The following is a 24124-nucleotide window of genomic DNA, read 5'->3' on the forward strand; positions in this document are numbered from 1 at the left end:
TCCTTGCCAACACTTGTTATTTTTTTATCTTTTTGGCAATAGGTATCCTAACAGGTGTGAGGTGACAGTTTCTGTGGTTTTTGACTTGCATTTCCTTGATGACTGGTGATGGGCATTTTTTCATATCTGCTGTCTGTTGGCCATCTGCGTAGCTTCTGTGTAAATATGTCTATATTCAGGTCTTCTGCCCATTCTTTAAGCAATTTTTTTTTTGCTATCAAGTTGTATGATTTCTTTATAAATTTTAGATATTAATCCCTTATCAGATAAATGATTTGCAATATTTTCTCCCATTCAGTGGGTTGCCTTTTCATTTTGTTGATGGTTTCCTTTGCTGTGCAGAAGCTATCTAGTTTGATGCAGTCTCATTTATTTACTTTTCTTTGGGGGTTAGATCTAAAAAATCATCTCCAAGACTGATGTCCAGGAGCTTTGCCGCCTATCTTTCCTTTTAGGAGTCCTGTTGTTTCAGGACTTACACTTGAGTCTTTAATCAATTTGAGTTAATTTTTATGGATGGTGTCAGACTGTGGTCCAGATTCATTCTTTAGCATGTGACTAAAGTTTTTCCAACACCATTATTGAAGAGACTGTCTTTTCACCATTGCATATTCTTGCCTCCTTTTTTGTCAATTAATTGACCACATGTGCATGGGTTTTTTATTCTGGGCTTTCTATTCTGTTCCATTCATCTATTTTTGTCTATTTTTATGCCAGTAACATACTGTTCTGATTACTATACCTTTGTGTGTGTGTGTGTGTTAGTCACTTAATCATGTCCGACTCTGTGATCCCATGGACTGTAGCCTGTCAGGCTCCTCTATCCATGGAATTCTCCAGGCAAAAAATACTGGAGTTGGGGTGCCTTTCCCTTCTCCAGGGAATATTCCAGACCCAGGGATAGAACCCAGGTCTCCCGCTTTGCAGCAGATTCTTTACCACCTGAGCCAGCAGGGAAGCCTTTGTTGTTGTTATTCAGTCACTCAGTCTCATCTGACCCTGTGACCCCCATGGACTGCAGCACACCAGGTTTCCCTGTCCTTCACCATCTCCCACAGCTTGATCAAACTCATGTCTATTGAGTCGATGATGCCATCCAACCATCTCATCCTCTGTCATCCCCTTCTCCTGCATTCAATCTTTCCCAGCAACAGGGTCTTTTCCAATGAGTCAGGCTCTTTGCATCAGGTAGCCAAAGTATTGGAGCTTTAGCTTCAGTCCTTCCAGTGAATATTCAGGATTGATTTCCTCTAGGATTGACTGGTTTGATCTCCCTGCTCTCCAAGGGACTCTCAAGAGTTTTCTCCAGCACCACAGTTTGAAAGCATAAGTTCTTCAGTGCTTAGCCTTTTTTATGGTCCAACATTCACATCCATACATGACTACTGGAAAAAACCATAGTTTTTACTATATGGATCTTTGTTGGCAAAGTAATGTCTCTGTTTTTTAATATGCTATCTAGGTATGCCATAGCTTTTCTTCCAAGGAGCAAGCATCTTTTAATTTCATGGCTACAGTCACCATCTGCAGTGATTTTGGAGCCCAAGAAAATAAAGTCTGTCACTGTTTGCATTGTTTCCCCATCTATTTGCCATGAAGAGATGAGATGGGATGCCATGATCTTAATTTTTTGAATGTTGAGTTTTAAGCCAGCTTTTTCACTCTCCACTTTCACCTTCATTAAGAGACTCTTTAGTTCCTCTTTACTTTCTGCCATAAGGGTGGTGTCATCTGCATATCTGAGGTTGTTGTCACTTCTCCCGGCAGTCCTGATTTCAGCTTGTGCTTTTCCAGCCCGGCATTTCACATGATGTACTCTGCATATCAGTTAAATAAGCAGGGTGACAGTATATAGCTTTGACACACTCCTTTCCCAAGTCGGAACCAGTCCGTTGTTCCATGACCGGTTCTAACTGTTGCTTCTTGACATGCATGCAGGTTTCTCAGGAGGCAGGTAAGGTGGTCTGGTATTCCCATCTCTTGAAGAATTTTCCACAGTTTGTTGTGATCTATACAAAGGCTTTAGTGTACTCATTGAAGCAGAAGTAGATGTTCTTCTGGAATTCTCTTGCTTTTTCTATGATCCAGCGGATGTTGGCAATTTGATCTCTGGTTCTTGTGCCTTTTCTAAATCCAGCTTGTACATCTGGAAGTTCTTGGTTCACGTTCTGTTGAAGCCTAGCTTGGAGGATTTTGAGCAGTACTTTGCTAGCATGTGAGATAAGTGCAATTGTGCCATAGTTGAACATTCTTTAGCATTGCATTTCTTTGGGATTGGAAAGAAAACTGACCTTTTCCAGTCCTGTGCCCACTGCTGAGTCTTCCAAAGTTGCTGACATATTGAGTGCAGCACTTAAGAGTATCATCTTTTAGGACTTGAAATGGCTCAGCTGAAATTCCATCACCTCCACTAACTGTTCCTAGTGATGCTTCCTAAGGCCCATTTGACTTTGGTCTCCAGGATGTTTGGCTCTAGGTGAGTGATCGCACGATCATGGTTATCTGGGTCATGAAAATCTTTTTTGTATAGTTCTGTGTATTCTTGCCACCTTTTCTTAATATCTTCTACTTCTGTTAGGTCCATTCCATTTCTGCCCTTTATTGTGCCCATCTTTGCATGAAATGTTGCCTTGGTATCTCTGATTTTCTTGAAGAGAATCTAGTCTTTCCCATTCTACTGTTTTCCTCTCTTCCTTTGCATTGATCACTGAGAAAGGCTTTCTTATCTCTCCTTGCTATTCTTTGGAACTCTGCATTCCAATGGGTATATCTTTCCTTTTCTCCTTTGCCTTTTGCTTCTCTTCTCTTCTCGGCTATTTGTAAGGCCTCCTCACACAACCATTTTGCCTTTTTGCATTTCTTTTTCTTGGGGATGGCCTTGAATCCTGTCTCCCGTACAGTGTTACAAACCTCGTCCCTAATTCTTCAGGCACTCTATCAGATCTGATCCCTTGAATCTATTTGTCACTTCCACTGTATAATCATAAGGGATTTGATTTACATCATACTTGAATGGTCTAGTGGTTTTCCCCACTTTCTTCAATGTAAGTCTGAATTTTGCAATAAGGATTTCATGATCTGAGCCAAAGTAAGCTCCCAGTCTTGTTTTTGCTGACTGTATAGAGCTTCTCCATCTTTGGCTGCAAAGAATATAATCAATCTGATTTCAGTATTTGCCATCTGGTGATGTCCATGTGTAGAGTCTTCTCTTGTGTTGTTGGAAGAGGGTGTTTCTTTGCCTTAATACAGTATTTTGTCCAAGGATCAATAGCCCAGATTTCTTTTGGTTTCTATTCATATGGACTATCTCTTTCTATCACTTCACTTTCAGTCTGTGTGTGTCCGTGAGTCTGAAGTGTGTCTCTGTAGGCAGCACATGGATGGGTCTTAGTTGTTGTTTTTTTTTTTGTCTTAATTCATTCGGCCACTCTGTCATTTGATTGATAATTTAGTCCACTTCCATTTAAGGAATTATTGATAGATATGAAATTATTGGCATTTAGTGATTGCTTTCTGGACATTTTATAGTCCTTTTGTACCTTTCTTCTCCTCTTACTGTTTTCTTTTGTGGTTTGATGAGTTTCTTTACTGGTATGTTTAGATTTTTTTCTCATCATCTTTGTATACCTACTATAGGTTTTTGCTTTGTGAGAACCATTAGTCTTATATATAACAACTTCTATTTAGAGCAGCATATTTGTGCTTCCCAGGTAATGCTAGTGGTAAAGAACCCACCTGGCAAGGCAGGTATCTGTAAGAGATGCAGGTTCAATCCTCCAGGTTGGGAAGATCCCCTGGAGGAGGACGTGGCAACCCAATCCAGTATTCTTACCTGGAAAGTCCCATGGACAGAGGAGCCTGGTGGGTTATAGTTCATACAGTTGCAAATAGTTAGACAAGACTGAAGCAGCTTAGCACACTTTAAGTTGATAACAATTTTGAATGGATTCTAAGGTTCTACATTTCTACCCTCCCCCTCCACATTTTATGATTTTGATGTCAAATTTACTTTTTTTGTTTTTTAATTTTTATTTTATATTGGAGAGTAATTGGTTAACAATGTATTAATTTTAGGTATATAGCAAAGTGATTCAGTTATACATATAACTATTATTTTTCAAATTCTTTTCCCATTTAAGTTATTACAGAATATTAAGCAGAGGTGCTATACAGTAGATCCTTGCTGGTTATCTGTTTTAAATATAGTAGTGTATATTGTCAATCTCAACCTCCCAATTTATCCCTCTCCCTTTTGGTAACCATAATTTGTTTTCTAAATCAAAATCTGTTAATCTGTTTCTGTTTTGTAAATAAGATCTTTTGCATCATATTTTTTCAGATTCTGTATATAAGTGATATCATATATTTGTCTTTCCCTGAGTGACTGACTTCACTTAGTATGATTATCTCTATCTAGGTCCATACATGTTGGTTGCTGCAAATGGATTGTTTCATTCTTTTTAATGGCTAAGTGATATTCCATTGTGTGTGTGTATGTATATGTGTGTGTGTATGTACACACACACCACATCTTCTTTATCCATTCATCTCTGGGTGGACATTTAGGTTGCTTCCGTGTCTTGGCTATTGTAAATACCACCGCAGTGAACACTGGGGTGCATGTATCCTTTTGAGCCATGGATTTCTCCAGATATATGCCAAGGAGTGGGATTGCTGGATATATGGTAGCTCTATTTTTACTTTTTTAAGGAACCTCTATATTGTTCCCCATAGCAAGTGTACCAATGTACATTTCCACCAACAGTGTAGGAAAGTTCTTTCTCCACACCCTCTCCAGCATTTATGGTTTGTAGACTAGTTCTGATAATGTAGACTTTGTAGGCATTCTGACTGGTTTGAGGTGATATCTCAGTGTTTTGATTTGCATTTCTGTAATAGTGATGTTGAGCATTTTTTCCTGTCTCTTGGCCATCTGTATGCCATCTTTGGAGAAATGTCTACTTAGGTTTTCTGCCCTTTTTTTTTCTTGATTGGGTTGCTTGTTTTATTGATATTGAGCTGCATGAGCTGTTTGTAGATTTTGGAGATTGATCCCTTGTTGGTCACATCATTTGCAATTATTTTCTCCCATTCTGAGGGCTATGTTTTCATTTTGTTTATGATTTCCTTCACTATGCAAAAGCTTTTGAGTTTAATTAGGTTTCACTTGTTACTTTTTGTTTTTATTTGCATTACTCTAGAAGATGGATCAAAAAAGATATTGCTGAGATTTATGTCAAACAGTGTTCTACCTAAGTTTTTCTCTAAGAGTTTTATAGAATCAGGTCTTACATTTAGGTCTTTAATCCATACTGATTTTATTTTTGTGTATGGTATTAAAGAATATGCTAATTTCATTCTTTTACATGCAGCTGTTCAGGTACCGTTTTTTCAAGCACCAATTATTAAAGAGATTTTTTTTTTCCATTGTATAGTCTTTCTTCCTTTGTTATATATTGACCATGTGTGCATGGGTTTATTTCTGGGCTTTCTATCCTATTCCATTGATCTATATTTCTTTTTTTGTGCCAGTACCATATGGTTTTGATGACAGTATTTTTTTGTATAGCCTGAAGTCAGGGAGCCTGATTCCTCCAGCTCAGTTATTCTTTCTCAAGATTGCATTGGCTATTCTGGATCTTCTGTGTGTCCATATAAATGTTAAGATTTTTTTTGTTCTAGTTGTGTGAAACATGCAATTGCTAATTTGATAGGGATTACATTGACTCTGTATACGGCCTAGAGTTATAGTCATTTTGACAATGTTGACTCTTGCAATACAAGAATGTGATATATATTTCCTTCAGTTTGTGTTATCTTCAGTTTCTTTCATCAGTGTCTTAGTTTTCAGAGTATAGGACTTTTGCCTCCTTAGGTAGGTTTATTCCTTTTTTTGATGTGATAGTAAGTGGGATTGATTCTTTCCTTTCTATTTCTGATCTTTCATTGTTAGTTTATAGAAATGCAGTATATTGCTGTGTATTAATTTTGTATCCTGCAACTTACCACCTTTATTGATGATCTCTAGTAGTTTTCCGGTAGCACATTTGGGATTTTCTATGTTTACTGTCATATCATCAGTAATCAAGGACAGTTTTACTTCTTTTCCAATTTGGATTCTCTTTATTTCTTTCCCTTTTCTCATTGCTGTAGCTAGGACTTCCAAAGCTATGTTAATAAAAGTGGTGTGAGTGAGCATCCTTATCTTATCACCAATCTAAGATGATATGCTTTCAGCTTTTCACCTTTGAGTTTGATGTTAGCTGTAGGTTTGTCATATGTGGGCTTTATTATGTTGAGGTATGTTCCCTTTTTGCCCACGTTTTGAAGTTCATTCATGATAAACAGGTGTTGAATTTTGTCAAAAACTTTTTCTATATCTACTGAGATGATCATATGACTTCCATTCTTCAATTTGTTGATGTGGTATATCACACTGATTGATTTGCAGGTTTGAAAAATCCTTGCATCCCTGGGAAATATCACACTTGATCATGGTGTATGAACCTTTTAATGAATTTTTGGATTTGGTTTGTTAGTATTTTGTTGAGAATTCTTGTGTCTGTGTTCATCAGTGATATTAGCCTGTCATTTTCTTTCTTTCTTTTAGTGGTATCTTTGGTTTTGGTGTCAGGGTGATGGTGGCCTCATAGAATAAGTTTGGGAGTGTTCCTTCCACTACATTTTGCAGAAGAGTTACAGGGTAGGTATTAATTCTTCTCTAAATATTTGATAAAATTTGCCTCTGAAGCCATCTGGCCCTGGACTTTCATGAGGGCTTTATTTGGAGTTTTTAAATCACAGTTCATTTTCCGTGCTTACGATTGGTCTCTGTTTATATTTTCTATTTCTTCTGGTTAAGTCTTGGGAATCTGGTTAAGTTTCTGAGAATTTGTCCATTTCTTCTAGGTTGTCCATTTTATTGGTGTGGTATTGTAGTCGTTTGGTCACTAAATCATGTCCAACTTTGTGACCCCATGGACTGCAGTGTTCCAGGCTTCCCTGTCCTTCACTATCTCCCAGAGTTTAATTGCTTGTAGTAGTCTCTTATGATCCTCTGTATTTCTGTGGTATCTGTTGTAACTTTTCCTTTTTCATTTCTAATTTTATTGATTTGATCCCTCTCACTTTTTTATTGATGAGTTTGGCTAAAGGCTCATCAGTTACGTTTATATTTTCAAAGAACCAGCTATAGCGTCACTGACTTTTTTTTTTTCTATTGTTTTCTTTCTCTCATTTATCTGCTCTGATCTTTATGATTTCTTTCCTTCTACTGATTTTGGGTTTTGTTTGTTCTTTCTTTAGTTGCTTTAGGTGCAAAGTTAGGTGGTTTATTTGTGATTTTTCTTGTTTCCTGAGGTAAGATTGTACAGTAAGTCCCCTCCATATAAAAGAGTTGCATTCCAATAAAGTGTTTATAAGTCCAGTTTTTCCATAAGTCCAACAGAGTTAGCCTAGGTACCCAACTAACACAATTGACTATATAGTACTGTATTATAATAGATTTATAATACTTTTCACATAAATAGTACATAAAAACACAAAAATAAAAGAAACATTTTTAATCTTAAGGTATAGCACCTCGAAGGTACAGTAGTACAGTAACACCTGGCGTACAGAGACTGGCATCAAGTGAACAGGCAAGAACAGCTACTGACTGGAGGACGGAGAAGAGACAGGAGGTGGTAGAGGTGAAGAATCATCAGCAAGAGATGAAGGGCAAGCTGCAACTTCCCTCATGCTTGATATTGGTGTCACGGGATCTGGTTCCTTGTTGAACCAGATGCATGTTCACATCATGGAAAGATCCTAACTTGAAGGTTCGAATGTAGGGGAATTGTTCTTCAGTGGCCAAGCCATATCCAACTCTGTGAGACCCAATGAAGTGCAGCACACCAGGCTTCTCTGTCCTTCACTATCTCCCTGAATTTGCTCAAACTCATGTCCATTGACTCAGTGATGCCATCCAACCATCTCATCCTCTGTCGTCCCCTTCTCTTCTTGCCCTCAATGTCTCCCAGCATCAGGGTCTTTTCCAGTGAGTCAGTTCTTCGTATCAGGTGGCCAAAGTATTGGAGTTTCAGCTTCAGCATCAGTCCTTCCAATGAACACCCAGGACTGATCTCCTTTAGGATGGACTGGTTGGATCTCCTTACAGTCCAAGGGACTCTCAAGAGTCTTCTCCAACACCACAGTTTGAAAGCATCAATTCTATGGTGCTCAGCCTTCTTTATGGTCCAACTCTCACATCCATACATGACTACTGGAAAAACTATAGCTTTGACTATATGGACCTTTGTTGATAAAGTAAGGTCTCTGCTTTTTAATACACTGTCTACATTTGTCATAGCTATTCTTCCAAGGAGTGTCTTTTAATTTCATGGCTGCAGTCACCGTCTGCATTGATTTTGGAGCCCAAGAAAACAAAATCTGACACTGTTTCCACAGTTTCCCATCTATTTGTGATGAAGTGATAGGACCAGATGACATGATCTTCATTTTTTGAATGTTGCATTTTAAGCCAGATTTTTCACTCTCTTTCACTTTCATCAGAAGTCCCTTTAGTTCCTCCTCACTTTCTGCCATTAAAGTGGTGTCATCTGGGTATCTGAGGTTATTGATATTTCTCCCGCTGTCTTGATTCCAGTTTATGATTCATCCAGCCCAGCATTTCACATGATGTACTCTGCATATAAGTTAAGTAAGTAGGGTGACAGCCTTGATGTACTCTTTGTACTCTTGATGTACTCTTTTCCCAATTTTGAATCAGTCCATTGTTCCATGTCCATTTTAATAACTGCTTCTTGTTGTGCATACAGGTTTCTCAGGAGACAGGTAATATGGTCTGGTATCCCCGTCTCATTAAGAATATTCCAGTTTGTTGTGATCCACACAGTCAAAGCCTTTAGCATAGTCAATGAAGCAGAAGTCATTTTTTTTTTTTAATTCCCTTGCTTTTTCCATAATCCAGCATATGTTAGCTATTCGATCTCGGATTCCTCTGCCTTTTTCTGAATTCACCTCGTATGTCTGGAAGTTCTCACTTCATGTCCTGCTGAAGCCTAGCTTGAGGGATTTTGAGCATAATGTCGCTGGTATGTGAAATGAGTGCAATTGTATGGTAATTTGAACATTCTTTGGGATTGGAATGAAAAACCTTTTACAGTCCTGTGGCCACTACTGAATTTTCCAAATTTGATGGCATGATGAGTGCAGCACTTTAACAGCATCATCTTTTAAGATTTGAAATAGCTCAGCTGGAATTCCATCACTTCCACTAGCTTAATTCATAGTAATGCTTCCTTCCTAAGGCCCACTTGACTTCACACTATAGGATGTCTGGCTCTAGGTGAGTGACTACATCATCGTGGTTATCTGGGTCAATAAGGAGCTAATGATCTGAGTCACAGTCAGCTCCAGGTCTTGTTTTCACTGACTACATAGAGCTTCTCCTTGTTTGGCTGCAAAATATATAATCAATCTGCTTTCGGCACTGGTGATGTCAATGTGTAGAGTCATCTCTTGTATTGTTGTTGTTGCTATGACCAGTGCGTTCTCTTGACAAAACTGTTAACCTTTGCCCTGCTTCAATTTGTACTCCAAGTCCAAAGTTGCCTGTTATACTAGGTATCTCTTGACTTCCTACTTTTACATTCCAGTCTCCTGTGATGAAAAGGACATCACTTTTTGGTGTTAGTTTTAGGAGGTCTTGTAGGTCTTCATAGAATTGTCCAACTTCAGCTTCTTCAGCACTAGAGGCTGAGGGGGAGGTGGGCATATACTCATATACTTGGATTGCTGTGATGTTGAATATAGTGGACTTACTGTATTACTATAAACTTCTCTCTTAGAACTGCTTTTGCTGTGTTCCATAGGTTTTTGATTGTCATTCTTTTGTTTTCATTTGTCTGTAGGTATTTTTTAATTTCCTCTTTGATTTCTGAAATGGTTGATTGTTTAATAGCATATTATTTAGCTTTCATGTTTTTTTTTTAATTTTATTTTATTTTTAAACTTTACATAACTGTATTAGCTTTCATGTTTTTGTCGGGGGGGTGGGGGTTGAAGTTTTTTTCCCTGTTGCTGTTTTCTAATTTCATAGCATTGTGGTTAGGAAAGATGCTTGATATGATTTCAGTTTTCTTCAATTTACCAAAGTTTACTTTGTGACCCAACATGTGATCAAGCCTGGAGAATGTTCCATGTGCACTTATAAGCAGTGTGGATTTTGCTGCTTTTGGATGGAATGATTTATAAATATCAATTAAGTCCATCTGCTCTAATGTGTCGTTTAAGGCCTGTTTTTCCTTATTGATTTTCTATCTGGATTATCTGTGCAATAATGAATGTGGGGTATTAAAGTCCCCCACTGTTAGTGTGTTACTATCAGTTACTCCTTTTATGGCTGTTAGTATCTGCGTCATATGTTGAGATGCTCCTATGTTGGGTGCATATATAATTAAAATTGTTTTATCTTCTTCTTTGATTGATCCCTTGATCATTAGTGTCCTTCATTGTCTCTTGTAACATTATTTTGAAGTCCATTTTGTCTGATATGAGTATTAGTACTCTAGCTTTCCTTTGATTTGTGTTTGCATGGAATACCTTTTTCCATCCCCTCGCTTTCAGTCTTTATGTGAAATGACAACCCACTCCAGTGTTCTTGCCTGGAGAATTCCAGGGACGGGGGAGCCTGGTGGGCTTCCGTCTATGGAGTCGCACAGAGTCAGACACGACTGAAGCGACTTAGCAGCAGATCTGAAGTTGGTCTCTTGTAGGCAGCATATACATATATATATATATAAGTCTTGTTCTTGTATTCACTCAGCCAGTGTGTGTCTTTTGCTTGGAGCATTTAATCTATTTAGGGTGAAGATTATTATTAATATGTATTCCCTGGTGGCTCAGATGATAAAGAATCTGCCTGCAATGCCGGAGACCCAGATTCGATCCTTGGGTGAGGGAAGGTCCCCTGGAGAAGCAAATGGCTACCCACTCCAGTATTCTTGCCTGGAGAATTCCATGGACATAGGAGCCTGGTGGATTACAGTCCATGGGTCAAAGGAGTCAAACATGACTGAGTGACTAACACACACACACATTCTTATTGCCATTTTATTAAATTAGTTTGGAATTGTGTTTGTAGGTCTTTTTCCTTTGCTTCTTCTTTTGTTCTCTTCTGTTGTGATTTGATGATTAACATAGTGTTGTGTTTGGATTTCTTTTTCTTTCTTATCTATTGTAGATTTTTAATTTGCAGTATCCATGAGGTTTTGCTATAGCAGTCTATGTATAAAAAATATTGTTTTAAGTTGCCCAATATCCTGCATTTGTACTCTCCTCATGATTGCTGATTTTGATATCATATTTGTGTGCAGATGATTTCCTAACTTTACTGTATGTTTGCCTTTACCAGTGAGTTTTTCCCATTCATAATTTTCTTGTTCCTAGTGTTGAACAAGATAATTTTCCTTTCTGCCTAAAGAAGTTCCTTTAGCATTTGTAGCAAAGCTGATCTGGTGGTGCTGACTCTTAACTTCTGCTTATCTGTAAAAATTTTAATTTTTTAATCTGAATTAGAATCTTGCTTAGAGTATTCTTCTGTTCTACAGAGTATCTGCGAAAAATCACCTGATAACCTTATGGGAATTCCTTTTCATGTTATTTATTGATTTTTCCCTTGTTGCTTTAAATATATTGTTTCATCTTTTAATTTTTGTCAACTTGAGTATTATGTGTCTTGGCATTTTCCTCCTTGGGTTTATCCTGCCTGGGATTCTCTATGCTTCTTGGACTTGGGGAACTATTTCTTTTCCCACATTAGGGAAGTTTTCAGCTATTATCTCTTCAAATATTTTCTGGTCTTCTTTCCCTCTCTTCTCCTTCTGGGACCCCTATAATGCAAATGTTGGTGCATTTTATGTCCCAGAGGCTGTAGACTGTCATTTCTTTTCATTCTTTGTACATTTTTCTGTGGCAGTAATTTCTACCATTCCATCTTCTGGCTCATTTATCTGCTCTTCTGCTTCATTATTCTGCTGTTGATTCCTTCTAGTATGTTTTTCAGTTATTATGTTGTTCATCTCTGTTCTTTAGTTCTTCTAGGTCTTTGGTAAACATTTCTTGTATCTTCTCAATCTGTGCCTCCATTCTTTTTCCAAGATCTTGGATCATCTTTACTATCATTACTCTGAATTCTTTTTCAGGTAGATTGCCTATTTCCACTTCACTTATTTGTTCTTCTGGGGTTTTATTGTGTTCCTTCATGTGGGACATATTCTGTCTCATCTTGTTTAACTTTGTGGTTTCTGTTCTGCAGGCTGCAGTGTTGTAGTTCTTCTTGCTTCTTTGCTGTCTGTCCTCTGGTGGATGATGCTGCCTAAGAGATGTGTGCAAGTTTCCTGGTGGGAGAGTCTGGTTCCTGCCCACTGGTGGGTGGAGGTGTGTCTTGTTCTTCTGGTGTGCAGGGTTGTGCTCAGGCTGACTTTAAGCAGGCTATCTGATGGCTAGGGCTGTGTTCCCACCCTGTTGGTTGCTTGGGTTGAAGCCAAACAACCAACACAGGAGTCTATACACAGGAGCCTAGTTGGGAGGGGCCAGGTCTTGGTGGCAGCCTCTAGGAGGCCTCAAGCCAATGAGTACTCCCCAGAACTACTGCTGCCAGTGTCTTTGTCCCTGCAGTGAGCCACAGCCAGCCCCCACTGCCACAGGAGACCCTCTAATACCAGGAGGTATGTTTGGTCCAAGCTCCTATGAGGTCACTGCTTTTCCCCTGGGTCCTGATGCTTACCAGACCTTTTTTGTGCCTCCAAGTGTGGAATTAACTTCCCTGGTGGCTCAGAGGTTAAAGCATCTGTCTGGAATGCAGGAGACATGGGTTCAATCCCTGGGTCGGGAAAATCCTCTGGAGAAGGAAATGGCAGCCCACTCCAGTTCTCTTGCTTGGAGAATCCTGTGGATGGAGGAGCCTGGTGGGCTGCAGTCCATGGGGTCGCAAAGAGTCGGATACGACTGAGCGACTTCACTCTTCACTCACTCCAGAGTGGAATGCCTGTGGAATTCCTGAAGTCAGACTCCAGTGGCCTTCAAAGCCAAATTCTTTGGGGGCTCCTCCTGCTGTTGCCAGGCCTCCAGGCTGGGGAGTCTGACATGGGGCTCAGAACTTTCACTCCTGTGGGAGAACTTCTGCATGCAATATAGTTATTTTCCAGTTTGTTGGTCACCTATTCAGAGGGTACAGATCAGATCAGTCACTCAGTTGTGTCCGACTCTTTGCGAGCCCATGAATCCAGCATGCCAGGCCTCCCTGTCCATCACCAACTCCCAGAGTTCACTCAAACTCAAGTCCATCGAGTCAGTGATGCCATCCAGCCATCTCATCCTCTGTCATCCCCTTCTCCTCCTGCCCCCAATCCCTCCCAGCATCAGAGTCTTTTCCAATGAGTCAACTCTTCGCATGAGGTGGCCAAAGTACTGGAGTTTCAGCTTTAGCATCATTCCTTCCAAAGAAATCCCAGGGCTGATCTCCTTCAGAATGGACTGGTTGGATCTCCTTGCAGTCTAAGGGACTCTCAAGAGTCTCCTCCAACACCACAGTTCAAAAGCATCAATTCTTTGGCACTCAGCCTTCATCACAGTCCAACTCTCAAATCCATACATGACCACAGGAAAAACCATAGCCTTGACCAGATGAACCTTTGTTGGCAAAGTAATGTCTCTGCTTTTGAATATGCTATCTAGGTTGGTCATAACTTTCCTTCCAAGGAGTAAGCCTCTTTTAATTTCATGGCTGCAGTCACCATCTGTAGTGATTTTGGAGCCCAGAAAAATAAAGTCTGACACTGTTTCCACTGTTTCCCCATCTATTTCCCATGAAGTGGTGGCACCGGATGCCATGATCTTCATTTTCTGAATGTTGAGCTTTAAGCCAACTTTTTCACTCTCCTCTTTCACTTTCATCAAGAGGCTTTTGAGTTCCTCTTCACTTTCTGCCATAAGGGTGGTGTCATCTGCATATCTGAGGTTATTGATATTTCTCCCGGCAATCTTGATTCCAGCTTCTGTTTCTTCCAGTCCAGCGTTTCTCATGATGTACTCTGCATATAAGTTAAATAAACAGGGTGACAATATACAGCCTTGACGTACTCCTTTTCCTATTTGGAACCAGTCTGTTGTTCCATGTCCAGTTCTAACTGTTGCTTCCTGATCTGCATAGATTTCTCAAGAGGCAGATCAGGTGGTCTGGTATTCCCATCTCTTTCAGAATTTTCCACAGTTTATTGTGATCCACACAGTCAAAGGCTTTGGCATAGTCAATAAAACAGAAATAGATGTTTTTCTGGAACTCTCTTGCTTTTTCCATGATCCAGTGGATGTTGGCAATTTGATATCTGGTTCCTCTGCCTTTTCTAAAACCAGCTTGAACATCAGGAAGTTCACAGTTCACATATTGCTGATGCCTGGCTTGGAGAACTTTGAGCATTACTTTAGTAGCGTGTGAGATGAGTGCAATTGTGCGGTAGTTTGAGCATTCTTTGGCATTGCCTTTCTTTGGGATTGGAATGAAAACTGACCTTTTCCAGTCCTGTGGCCACTGCTGAGTTTGCCAAGTTTGCTGGCATATTGAGTGCAGCACTTTTACAGCATCATCTTTCAGGATTTAGAATAGCTCCACTGGAATTCCATCACCTCCACTAGCTTTGTTCGTAGTGATGCTTTCTAAGGCCCACTTGACTTCACATTCCAGGATGTCTGGCTCTAGGTCAGCGATCACACCATCATGATTATCTGAGTCGTGAAGATCTTTTTTGTACAGTTCTTCTGTGTATTCTTGCCATCTCTTCTTAATATCTTCTGCTTCTGTTAGGTCCATACCATTTCTGTCCTTTATCGAGCCCATCTTTGTATAAAATGTTCCTTTGGTATCTCTGATTTTCTTGAAGAGCTCTCTAGTCTTTCCCATTCTGTTGTTTTCCTCTATTTCTTTGCATTGATTGCTGAAGAAGGCTTTCTTATCTCTTCTTGCTGTTCTTTGGAACTCTGCATTCAGATGCTTATATCTTTCCTTTTCTCCTTTGCTTTTCACTTCTCTTCTTTTCACAGCTATTTGTAAGGCCTCAGAGGGTACAGGATTTGGTTTTATTGCCATCACACCCTTCCTACTGTCTTGATGTGGCTTCTTTGTCTTTGGATGTAGGATATCTATTTTGTAGGTTCCAGCATGTTTTTTTGTCAATGGTTGTTCAGCAGTTAGTTGTGATTTTGGTGTCTTTTTTTTTTAACTTTCTATTTTGGAATATAACCAATTAACAATGTTGTGATTAAGTTTCAGGTGGCCAGCACAGGGACTCAGCCATACATACACATATACACATTTCTCCCTCAACCTCCCCTCCTATCCAGGCTGCCACATGACATTGAGCAGAGTTCCCTGTGCTATACAGTAGGTCTTTGTTGGTTATCCATTTTAAATGTAGCAGTGTGTACCTGTCCATCCCAAACTCCCTAACCCTCCCTTCCCCTCATCCTTCCCCCTGGCAACCATAAGTTCATTCTCTAAGTCTGTGAGTCTATTTCTAATTTGTAAAAAAAAATTAATCTGTATCATTTCTTTTTAGATTCCTCATATAAGGGGTGTCATACAATTATTTCTCTTTCTTCCCATAATATGACAATCTCTAGGTCCATTCATGTTGCTGCAAATGGCATGATTTCATTTTAATGACTAATATTCCAATGTATATGTGTACCATGTCTTCTTTATCCATTCCTCTGTTGATAGACACTTAGGTTGCTTACATGTCTTGGCTGTTGTAAACAGTGCCTCAGTGAACACCGAGGTGCGTGTATCCTTTCAGATCAGGTCTTTTCTCTGGATATCTGCTCAGGATTGGGATTGCAGGGTCATGTGGTAGCTCTAGTTTTAGTTCTTTAAGGAATCTCCATACTGTTCTCCATAGTAGCTCTACCATGGTTTTGGTGTTTTCATAAGATGTAAGCCTACATCCTTCTACTCCTCCGTCTTGTCTCCACTCAAACTTTACTTTTATCTTGTTTATCCCTTAGGTAATTATTGTAGTTACTTGTTTTTACTGCTTTTTGTCTTTTAATCTTCATACAAGTTTAATAAGTGACTAATCTATTACATTTACTAGATATTTACCTTTATAAGTGAGATGTTTACTTTCATATGTTTTGTTACTAGTTAGCACCCTTTCTTTTCAGCTTAAATAAGCCCCTTTAACATTTCTTATAAGGTTGGTTTAGAGGTAATGAACTCCTTTAACTCTTGCTCCTCTGGAAAACTCTACATCTCTCCTTCAGTTGTGAATTACAACTAAGCCAGGTAGAATATTCTTATTTAGGGTTTTTTTTTTTTTTTCTTTTTCTCTTTTTCTTTCAGCACTTTGAATACAGACATACCTAGAGATACTGGGGTGGGGGGGGTGGGGTGGGGGGGGGAGGTGGTTAAGTTCCAGACAACCAAAATAAAGGAAATATTGCAGCAAAGGAAATCACACGTTTGTTTTCCAATTCATATAAAAGTTACGTTTATACTGTAATCTATTAAGTGTGCAATGGCATTATGCCTTTTTAAAAAGTACATACCATAAGTAAAAATACAAGGCAAAAACAATTACAGTGGTAATATCAATGGCCACTGATCACAGATCACCATAAGAAACATAATAATGAAAAAGTGTAAAATACTGTGAGAATTACCAACACATGATACAGAGACATGAAGTGAGCAGTTGCTTTTGGAAAAATGGCACCAGTATACTTGGTAAACTCAGGTTGCCATAAACCTTCAGTTTGTGGGGGAAAAAAAAAACACAGTATCTGTGAAGGACAGTTAAACAAAGGAAAGTGAGGTATGCCTATGTATTGTGCCATTCCCTTTTGGCCTGAAGTTTCTCATGAAAAATCTGCTCATCTTATGGGGGTTCCAACAAGTTGTTTCTCTGTTGCCACTTTTAATATTCTTTTCTTATATTTTCACATTTTAATTATTATGTGTCTTAAGGTCTTCTTTTGGTTCATCTTATTTGGAACTCTATGGGCTTCCTGAATCTTGATGTCTATTTCTTTCCCCGAGGTAGGGAAATCTGCAGCCAATATTTCTTCACATAAGTCTTCTACCCTCCTCTTCTGTGACTCCAATAGTGTGAATATTAACCCACTTGAGATTGTTTGTTGAGTCCCTCAAGCTATCTTCAGTTTTTTTGTTTTGTTTTTTTTAATACCTTTTTGTTTTTTCTGCTCTGATTGGGTGAGTTCATCTACCTTGTTTTTGAGTTCATTGATCCTTCCTTCTCCTTTACCTGTGTTGTTGAACTCCTCTAGAGCATTTTTCTCGCAATTTCGTTATTATATTCTTCAACTCTGTGACTTCTATTTAATACTTTCTTATATTTTTTTTCTTCATTGAAATTCTCACTGTGCTCATCCATTCTTCTCCCTAGTTCAATAAACATGTTTAAGAACATTACTTTGAAGTCTTTCTCTGGTAAATCACCTGTTTTTCATTAAAATTTTCTTCTGAAGTTTTATTTTTTGGAACATATTCATCTTTTAATTTTGATAACTTGTATTGGTTTCTATGCATTAGATGAAATATCTTCAACTCTTGAAGGGTTGGCCTAGTATAGGAGATGTACCTCATCATTCAACCCTACCCCAGCTTTTGATTATCTCTTCAACCTTTCCAACTGTCTAAATAGCTTATTTTATTATTTTTTAAACTCTTTCATTTTAAATTGGATTGTAGCTAATTAACAGTGTTGTGATAGTTTCAGGTGGACGGCACAGGAACTCAGGCATACGTATTCATATATCCATTCTCCCCTAAATTCCCCAACCATCCAGGCTGCCACATAACATTGAGCAGAGTTTCCTGTGCTGTACAGTAGGTCCTTGTTAGTTATCCATTTTAAATATAGTAGTGTATACATGTCCATCCCGAACTCCCTAACTTATCCCTTCCTCCGAACTTTTACCCCCAGCAACCATTCTCTAAGTTTGTGAGTCTGTCTCTGTTTTATAAAAATGTTCATCTGGTTGTTTTTTTTTTTTTTTTTTTTAGATTTCTCATATAAGGGATGTCATATGGTATTTCTCCTCTGTTTGACTTCACTCAGTATTATAATCTCTGGGTCCATCCATGTTGCTGCAAATGACATTTCATTCTAAGCAGGCTGTTTTAATAGCTCCCAGTAGTTGAGTGTGTGCTGAGGTCAGTTAGTGTCCCAGAGAAGAGGATCTTAGCACCTAGATTCAAGCTGATTGGCAGGCAGACACCCTGGTGGCAACATTTAAAGACTGCAGATATATACAGTTCTGCAGGGCCACAAGTGTAGGCCCCACTGGGCATCAGAGCCAAGGGATTTGGAGATATCCAATGGGAAGCAGTCACAAGAATTAGGGCTCCCATCTTGCATTACTTATCTAACCAGTCTCATCACTTACCCTTAGTTCTATACAGTTAGACTTAAAAATACATCCCCAGACATGTTCTAAGTAAAAATGCAAATGGAGATATATACAGCATATAGGATGTTATGCTGTTAGGACATGTGCACACACCTTTTCTCCATAGACACATGTAAGTGCATAGCAGTAGGTCTGGAAGAAGGCATCACAAACCGGTAAGAGTGCTTACCAAGATCTTAGGAGGACACAGGATTGGAGTGAGAGGTCAAGGAACATTTTCAGGTTATCTGTCTGAACTTCTGCACAGTGAAAGATATATTCAGTACTTGTTTAATTTTAAAAATTTACTTAAAGGGAAAAAGTTTATTGAAGTTGAAGTGACAGATGACACTTAGTGCTTTTAATATTGAAGAATAAAAACATAGTAATAATTTAACTTTCTAAAATGGGCAATGGTTAGAAAATGTGGAGACTGGGAAATCTGTAAATGGAAAATACTCTGTAGCATGTTCCTTAGAAATCAGCAGTGCTCCCCCCATCCCTCCCTCCCTCCCCCCCCCCCCACCCCCACACATCCTGTGTCCAGGGCCTTTATCTTACCAGACCAGCTACCTTCCAGGTTTTTCTAACCGTATAAGAAAATCAACTCTTAAAAACATGGAGTTATAGAAAAGAAATGACATAAAATTGCACGTTTTAATGTAAATCTAAAGTATTTCTTTACCTCTCACTTGGAAGTTTTCAGCACTTCAATTGTGTACTGTTTCTCTAGCATCCAGAGTAGCAGTTCTCAAGGGGGAGGGACCCAAATCAAAGGGGGATGCAAACACACATCCCTGCTGGGAACCCCAGGGAATGGGGAGCCCTGGCTACTGGTGGACTGTGTGTAGCCCATTTGCTACCCTATGTGTCTGAGGGGGATACAAGGCATTCCCTTTGAGGTCCAGCTTTAGCATGACATCCTATGTCCAAAAAGAAAAGTAAGCCATTGATACAAAGTAGCCACACACATACACCCAAAGCTATTTTCCAAGTGGTCTTCTCTGCTGTGAAAAACAAAACTATTTTGTGTTTAACATGGGTGGCTACTTTGCTATATACAGTGCTACAGATTTGACAGCATGGGACCAGAATCTTTGGTTCAGATCACAGCTGCTCTGCTTTCTAGAAGTGTGACTTGAACAAGTTATTAAATTTCCTTTGCTATCCCTATCTGGTAAATGGGCATCATCTTAGGGGCCTCCCTTGTAATGTTGTTGCAGGTAGTAAATGAGCTAGTATATCCATCTGGAGAATGCTTGGCAGCCAGGAAAGTATTGAATAAGCTTACCTATTACTTGAGTAAATGCCCATCTTTATAAAGTCAAATGATTATCCAAGACACCCTAACTTGATAAGTATGCTACAATTTGAACATGATACATGAGCTCAAGATGGGCCCCCAGTTTTATTGAGAAAGCCATGTGCCCACACAGTATGTGTTATTAAGTGTTGGCTGTGTGGGGCTGACTTGGCTAATGGCCATGTTTTAAGGGCAAAACTTCCCTTGGACTGAGGCAGTGCTCAGCACAGTGTTAGCCAGACCCCTCCTTCACAGGGCCTCTTCAGAGGGATCTCATTTATCCTTATTGGGCTTTGGTCTTTATTGAGAGCATTCAGGATTTAATAAACACATCATTGTGAGCCATCTCTGTGGCCGCTTATCAAGTAATAACAGAGATAAGATCTTAAGGCTCAGCTTGTCGTCCTCTCTGGCATGAGACAGTTTAAACCAAAAAAAGTAAATAAAAAGCTCTGTTTAGTACACAGTGTGAATTCCAACTTTAAACAAAAATGAACTTTGATAGTAACAGCTCTTTATTCAGTGGTATTGGCATCTCAAATAGCCTTGGGGAAAATTGTCAAAAGCAAGTGAAATGAGGCTTGCCTTCTTCACTGCATAGGTTGTGGACTTTGGACGCTCAAGGAAACAACCTTGAGTATTTTCCTGGACCCACCAAGGTTCTGGGCTGTGGGAGGAGTAAGGAAGTGCTGTCCCTGGGCTTTGGGCTCGGGGGGCTGCAGTCCTTTGGCTGGCACAGGCAGGCTAACCTCGCTCCTTTGGGTCTGTGTTGCAGGAATCATGTACCGCAAGTCGTGTGCATCGTCGGCAGCCTGCCTCATCGCCTCGGCTGGGTACCAATCCTTCTGCTCCCCAGGGAAACTGAACTCGGTGTGCATCAGCTGCTGCAACACCCCTCTTTGCAACGGGCCCCGGCCCAAGAAAAGGAGCAGTTCTGCCATGGCCCTCCGGCCATGGCTCCCCAGCACCATCTTGCTCCTCAAGATAGCCCTTTTCTTGGCACACTGCTGAAGGCGGAAGGAAATGTCAGTCCCTCCTGCATTGTTCTTCTGGCCTGCCCTCCCCCCTGCTCCCCGAGATTCTTCTGGGTGTCCTTTTATTCTGGGTAGGGAGGGGAATTGTTCTTTTAGTTCCTTTGGAAACAAAGAAAGAGCTCAGTGTAAAAAAAAAAAAAAAAAAAAAAAATCTTCTTTGGGAGCTCTGAATATATAGAGCTTGAATTTTCAGTGTGTCCTTAAAGGAAGGAGGGAGGTGGAATGCAAGTTGGCCCCATCTGTAATCAGAGTTGAGGCCAGGCTGGCAAAATCAGCCCTTAGCTGACACTTCGGTGGCTGGCTGCTTTCTTCCCAGGCCCGTCTTCCACTCCTGTCCCTGATGGGAACCCAGTTTCTTATATCACTGCTGTGTGAAGGTAACATGGCTTTCATGTAAGGAGTGCCGCTTAGCAGTCCAGCCTGCCTTCCTCAGCAGTCACACTTCGTGCTCCTGAAAACCATTCCTGGTGGCAGGGTTGGCTGGTTTCCTCTCCGAGTTGGGTTCTGGTGACTCACAACTCAGGTCCTGAGGTTTAGACTCGGGCTTGGCCTCGCTGTGAAAAGTGCTTAAGAAAACCATCTTAGCTCTTGCAGAGGAACTGCTGCGCTGGGAAGCCGGGAAGATCAGAGGGCGGTGCGCAGAGCGGGCGCTGTCCATGGTGGAGGCCACGTGGGCACGCAGGTGCTTCTCCTGGTTGGCGTGTGGCAGTGTCAGTTGGCAGCGCAGCACCTGCCCAAACACGCTTCGGAACTGCTGTGAGGACACGTTGTACAGAAGCGGGTTGATAACGGAGCTCAGGTAGAAGAAGGTGTCTGAGAAGGGGAGGAGGATCATGTATGCCCGGAAGTAGGACTTGGTCCAGTCGTGCTTGGGTTTGGCCGCTGCCATGATCCTCCGAACCTGGTTGGGCATCCAGCAGACGGCCAAGGTCACAACAATCAGCCCTGAGCAGGCAAGAGGGAAGGAGAAAGAGGAAAGAAATCATAAGAAGGCCAATGACAAAAAATACCCATAAAATATTTAGTCCCTCAGTTCTGTGCTTACTGGCAGGGAAATGATACCAATTTTTCAAGTTGTGCTTGATGGGCTTTTTTTTTTTTGCCACTGGCAAAAAAGAATTTAATACTGTTTTCAAGGCCAGGGGAGTTGACTATGTTAAAGACCATTAAATGCTTTAGACAAGTTATTTATACCTGTTAATTTAAAAAGTGTTTTCATTGTTGTTTGTGTATCTAGAAAACATTTTATGTAGTCCATAAATCTTGTTTTGTCCTTTAAAGATAGGTGGATACAGTATAGCCATATCAGATGAAGTAATATTTGTAAAGAATGTTTGCATAGAGGCGATCCAGTGATATTTTGAAGACAAAGGGAAGTGGCATTCTTTTGGTAACAGAGAATTATATTTAGTGACATTAATTGTGCATTCCGTTTCAGGGGAGGCAAAACCAGGAGTCACCGAGAGTGTGTTTTGGACATATATTTAGTAGGTATGCACACCTGTAATTACAATGTTCATATCTGCAATAGCATTTCTGTTTCTTTTCAGATGTTTTTAGCTGTGTCGTATCTTCCACCCTTACAGGGGAAAAAAGGTAATTATCCAAAAATAATGGAAAATACCTAACTTCAGATTCATAACTCACCAGCTCACTTTTTGCACTAAGCTGCACTGTGGCGGCCCAGAAAAAAATCAGGCCCTAAAATTATGCCAAGAAGATCAAAAGTTGACTACATGGAAAGACGTTTGCATGCCCATGTGTTTGCATCTGAGTTACACCATCATTACTCTTTTTACAACACTTGACAGAGAAAAAGATTCTGTGTGATACTTGCTATCACACAGTATTTATCCACAGTGACCAAAAGCATCAGGAAAATAGCAAAGATCAGGCACCAGCAGAGCACGTGCTCTCATCTCTGTAGGTGCCAAGACACCAAATGTAAGTTGCTACATAAACAGCTGATATCTTAGAGCTATGTTTTGGATTTTTTAGAAAATCTTCCTCGCCTAAATTTAAGTAATAGGAAGAAAAATTCATTCACATTTTCAAACCCTCTTATCTTCTAGGAAATTACAGAGAAGTGATTGTTGGGAATGACCCCTCCTTGCCTCTGATCAATAGTAAATATTTCATTCATGCTCCAGGAAAAACAGCCCTCTTTACCCATCTGGGGTTGGCCCTCCCACACACACTCAGGCGAGCATCCCTTGCAGGGTGGCAGAGGGGCCCTGGTTATGTTCTCTGGCACTGAAATTCCCCAGTCCCCCACCAGTAAATCCTTCCACTATCCCAGCTGTCAGCAAAGAGGGCCCAGGAAACCTACTCCCCTTCCTTACTAATTTCCAAGGGTTTCTCCTGTCCAGATTCAGCCCAAACTTGAAGTACAAACCAATTTGCTTCTTTCCTTTGAGTTTCCTACCCTTTTCTACCCTCAGAACACTCAGTAAATCTAAAAATAAACTAGGCAAAGTAACATATCGATCTGATGAAAGGCAAAAAAAAAAAAAAAAAAATCACCTTAAGAGTACATTCTGAAACAGCTACAGCTGCTGGATGAGAACAAAAATCACTTTTCTGATTATCCAAAAAAAAAAAAAAAAAGCTGCATAGTAAATCAAGGACTTTTTTTTTTTTTTTTTCATTGCTCTAAGAGGGATGGGTGCATCCAGCCACCTGCACTATTCCAAGTGTGTTCTTATGTTGTGTCTCCTTGTTTTTATCTCAAGTAGCTCTGACCGAAAGGTTCATTTCATTAATTGTGAAGGAGCCAGGTAGCTCACTTTACCTAAGGGAAGTCATGTATCTTTACCAAGTTTTCAATTTTTTCCTCTTCCTTGCCACTGAATTTCTGAAAGCAAGTAACAAGCATCTTCATCTAAGGCCTCATTTCTTAGAATAGAGAGCCTGGACACAGGGTTTTAGATGTGTTGCTATACTGCACTGTGGAAGGTTGTACTTCGGCAGGCAAGAGTGAGCCACCTTGTAGTTGCCATGGGTTGAACCTAGTACAGCTTCTAAAGCAAGGCGAAAGAAAAGGCAGCCAGGTGGGCAGAGGAAAGACGTTCTACAATTTTGGTTCTCCTGTCCGTCCTCTTGATCTCTTGTTCACATGACCCTCATTCTCCCATTACCTTCACCCCCTTTGCCTGGTATCATCAACTGTCCTTGAACGACCATCCCATCAAATGAAGTAGAGTTCCATAAAAGAAAGACCCAGTGTCCCAGGTAGGAGGCAAGGGATGAGGGCAGATGGACTGTGGCTTGTTTACAGTTGTTGGAGCAAGAATTCTATTCTGACTAAAACAGTTAA

At 40.1% G+C, this 24124-nt stretch overlaps 1 protein-coding gene across 3 annotated transcripts in view; it reads left to right on the plus strand.

Annotated features, from left to right (window-relative positions):
- The window catches only part of LYPD1 (LY6/PLAUR domain containing 1), a 66443-nt gene extending 44102 nt beyond the window's left edge, over window positions 1-22341 (plus strand). For all 3 annotated transcript variants that reach the window (XM_055572863.1, XM_055572862.1, XM_055572864.1), the window contains one exon: window positions 20550-22341. In XM_055572863.1, the coding sequence (XP_055428838.1) occupies window positions 20550-20785 (236 nt within the window). In that variant the 3' untranslated portion in view covers window positions 20786-22341. The remainder of the gene's footprint in view (window positions 1-20549) is intronic.
- Window positions 22342-24124: the final 1783 nt, after the last annotated feature.

The sequence above is a fragment of the Bubalus kerabau genome, chromosome 3 (genome assembly GCF_029407905.1).
Source record: "Bubalus kerabau isolate K-KA32 ecotype Philippines breed swamp buffalo chromosome 3, PCC_UOA_SB_1v2, whole genome shotgun sequence".
NCBI classification, from domain to species: Eukaryota; Metazoa; Chordata; class Mammalia; order Artiodactyla; family Bovidae; genus Bubalus; species Bubalus kerabau.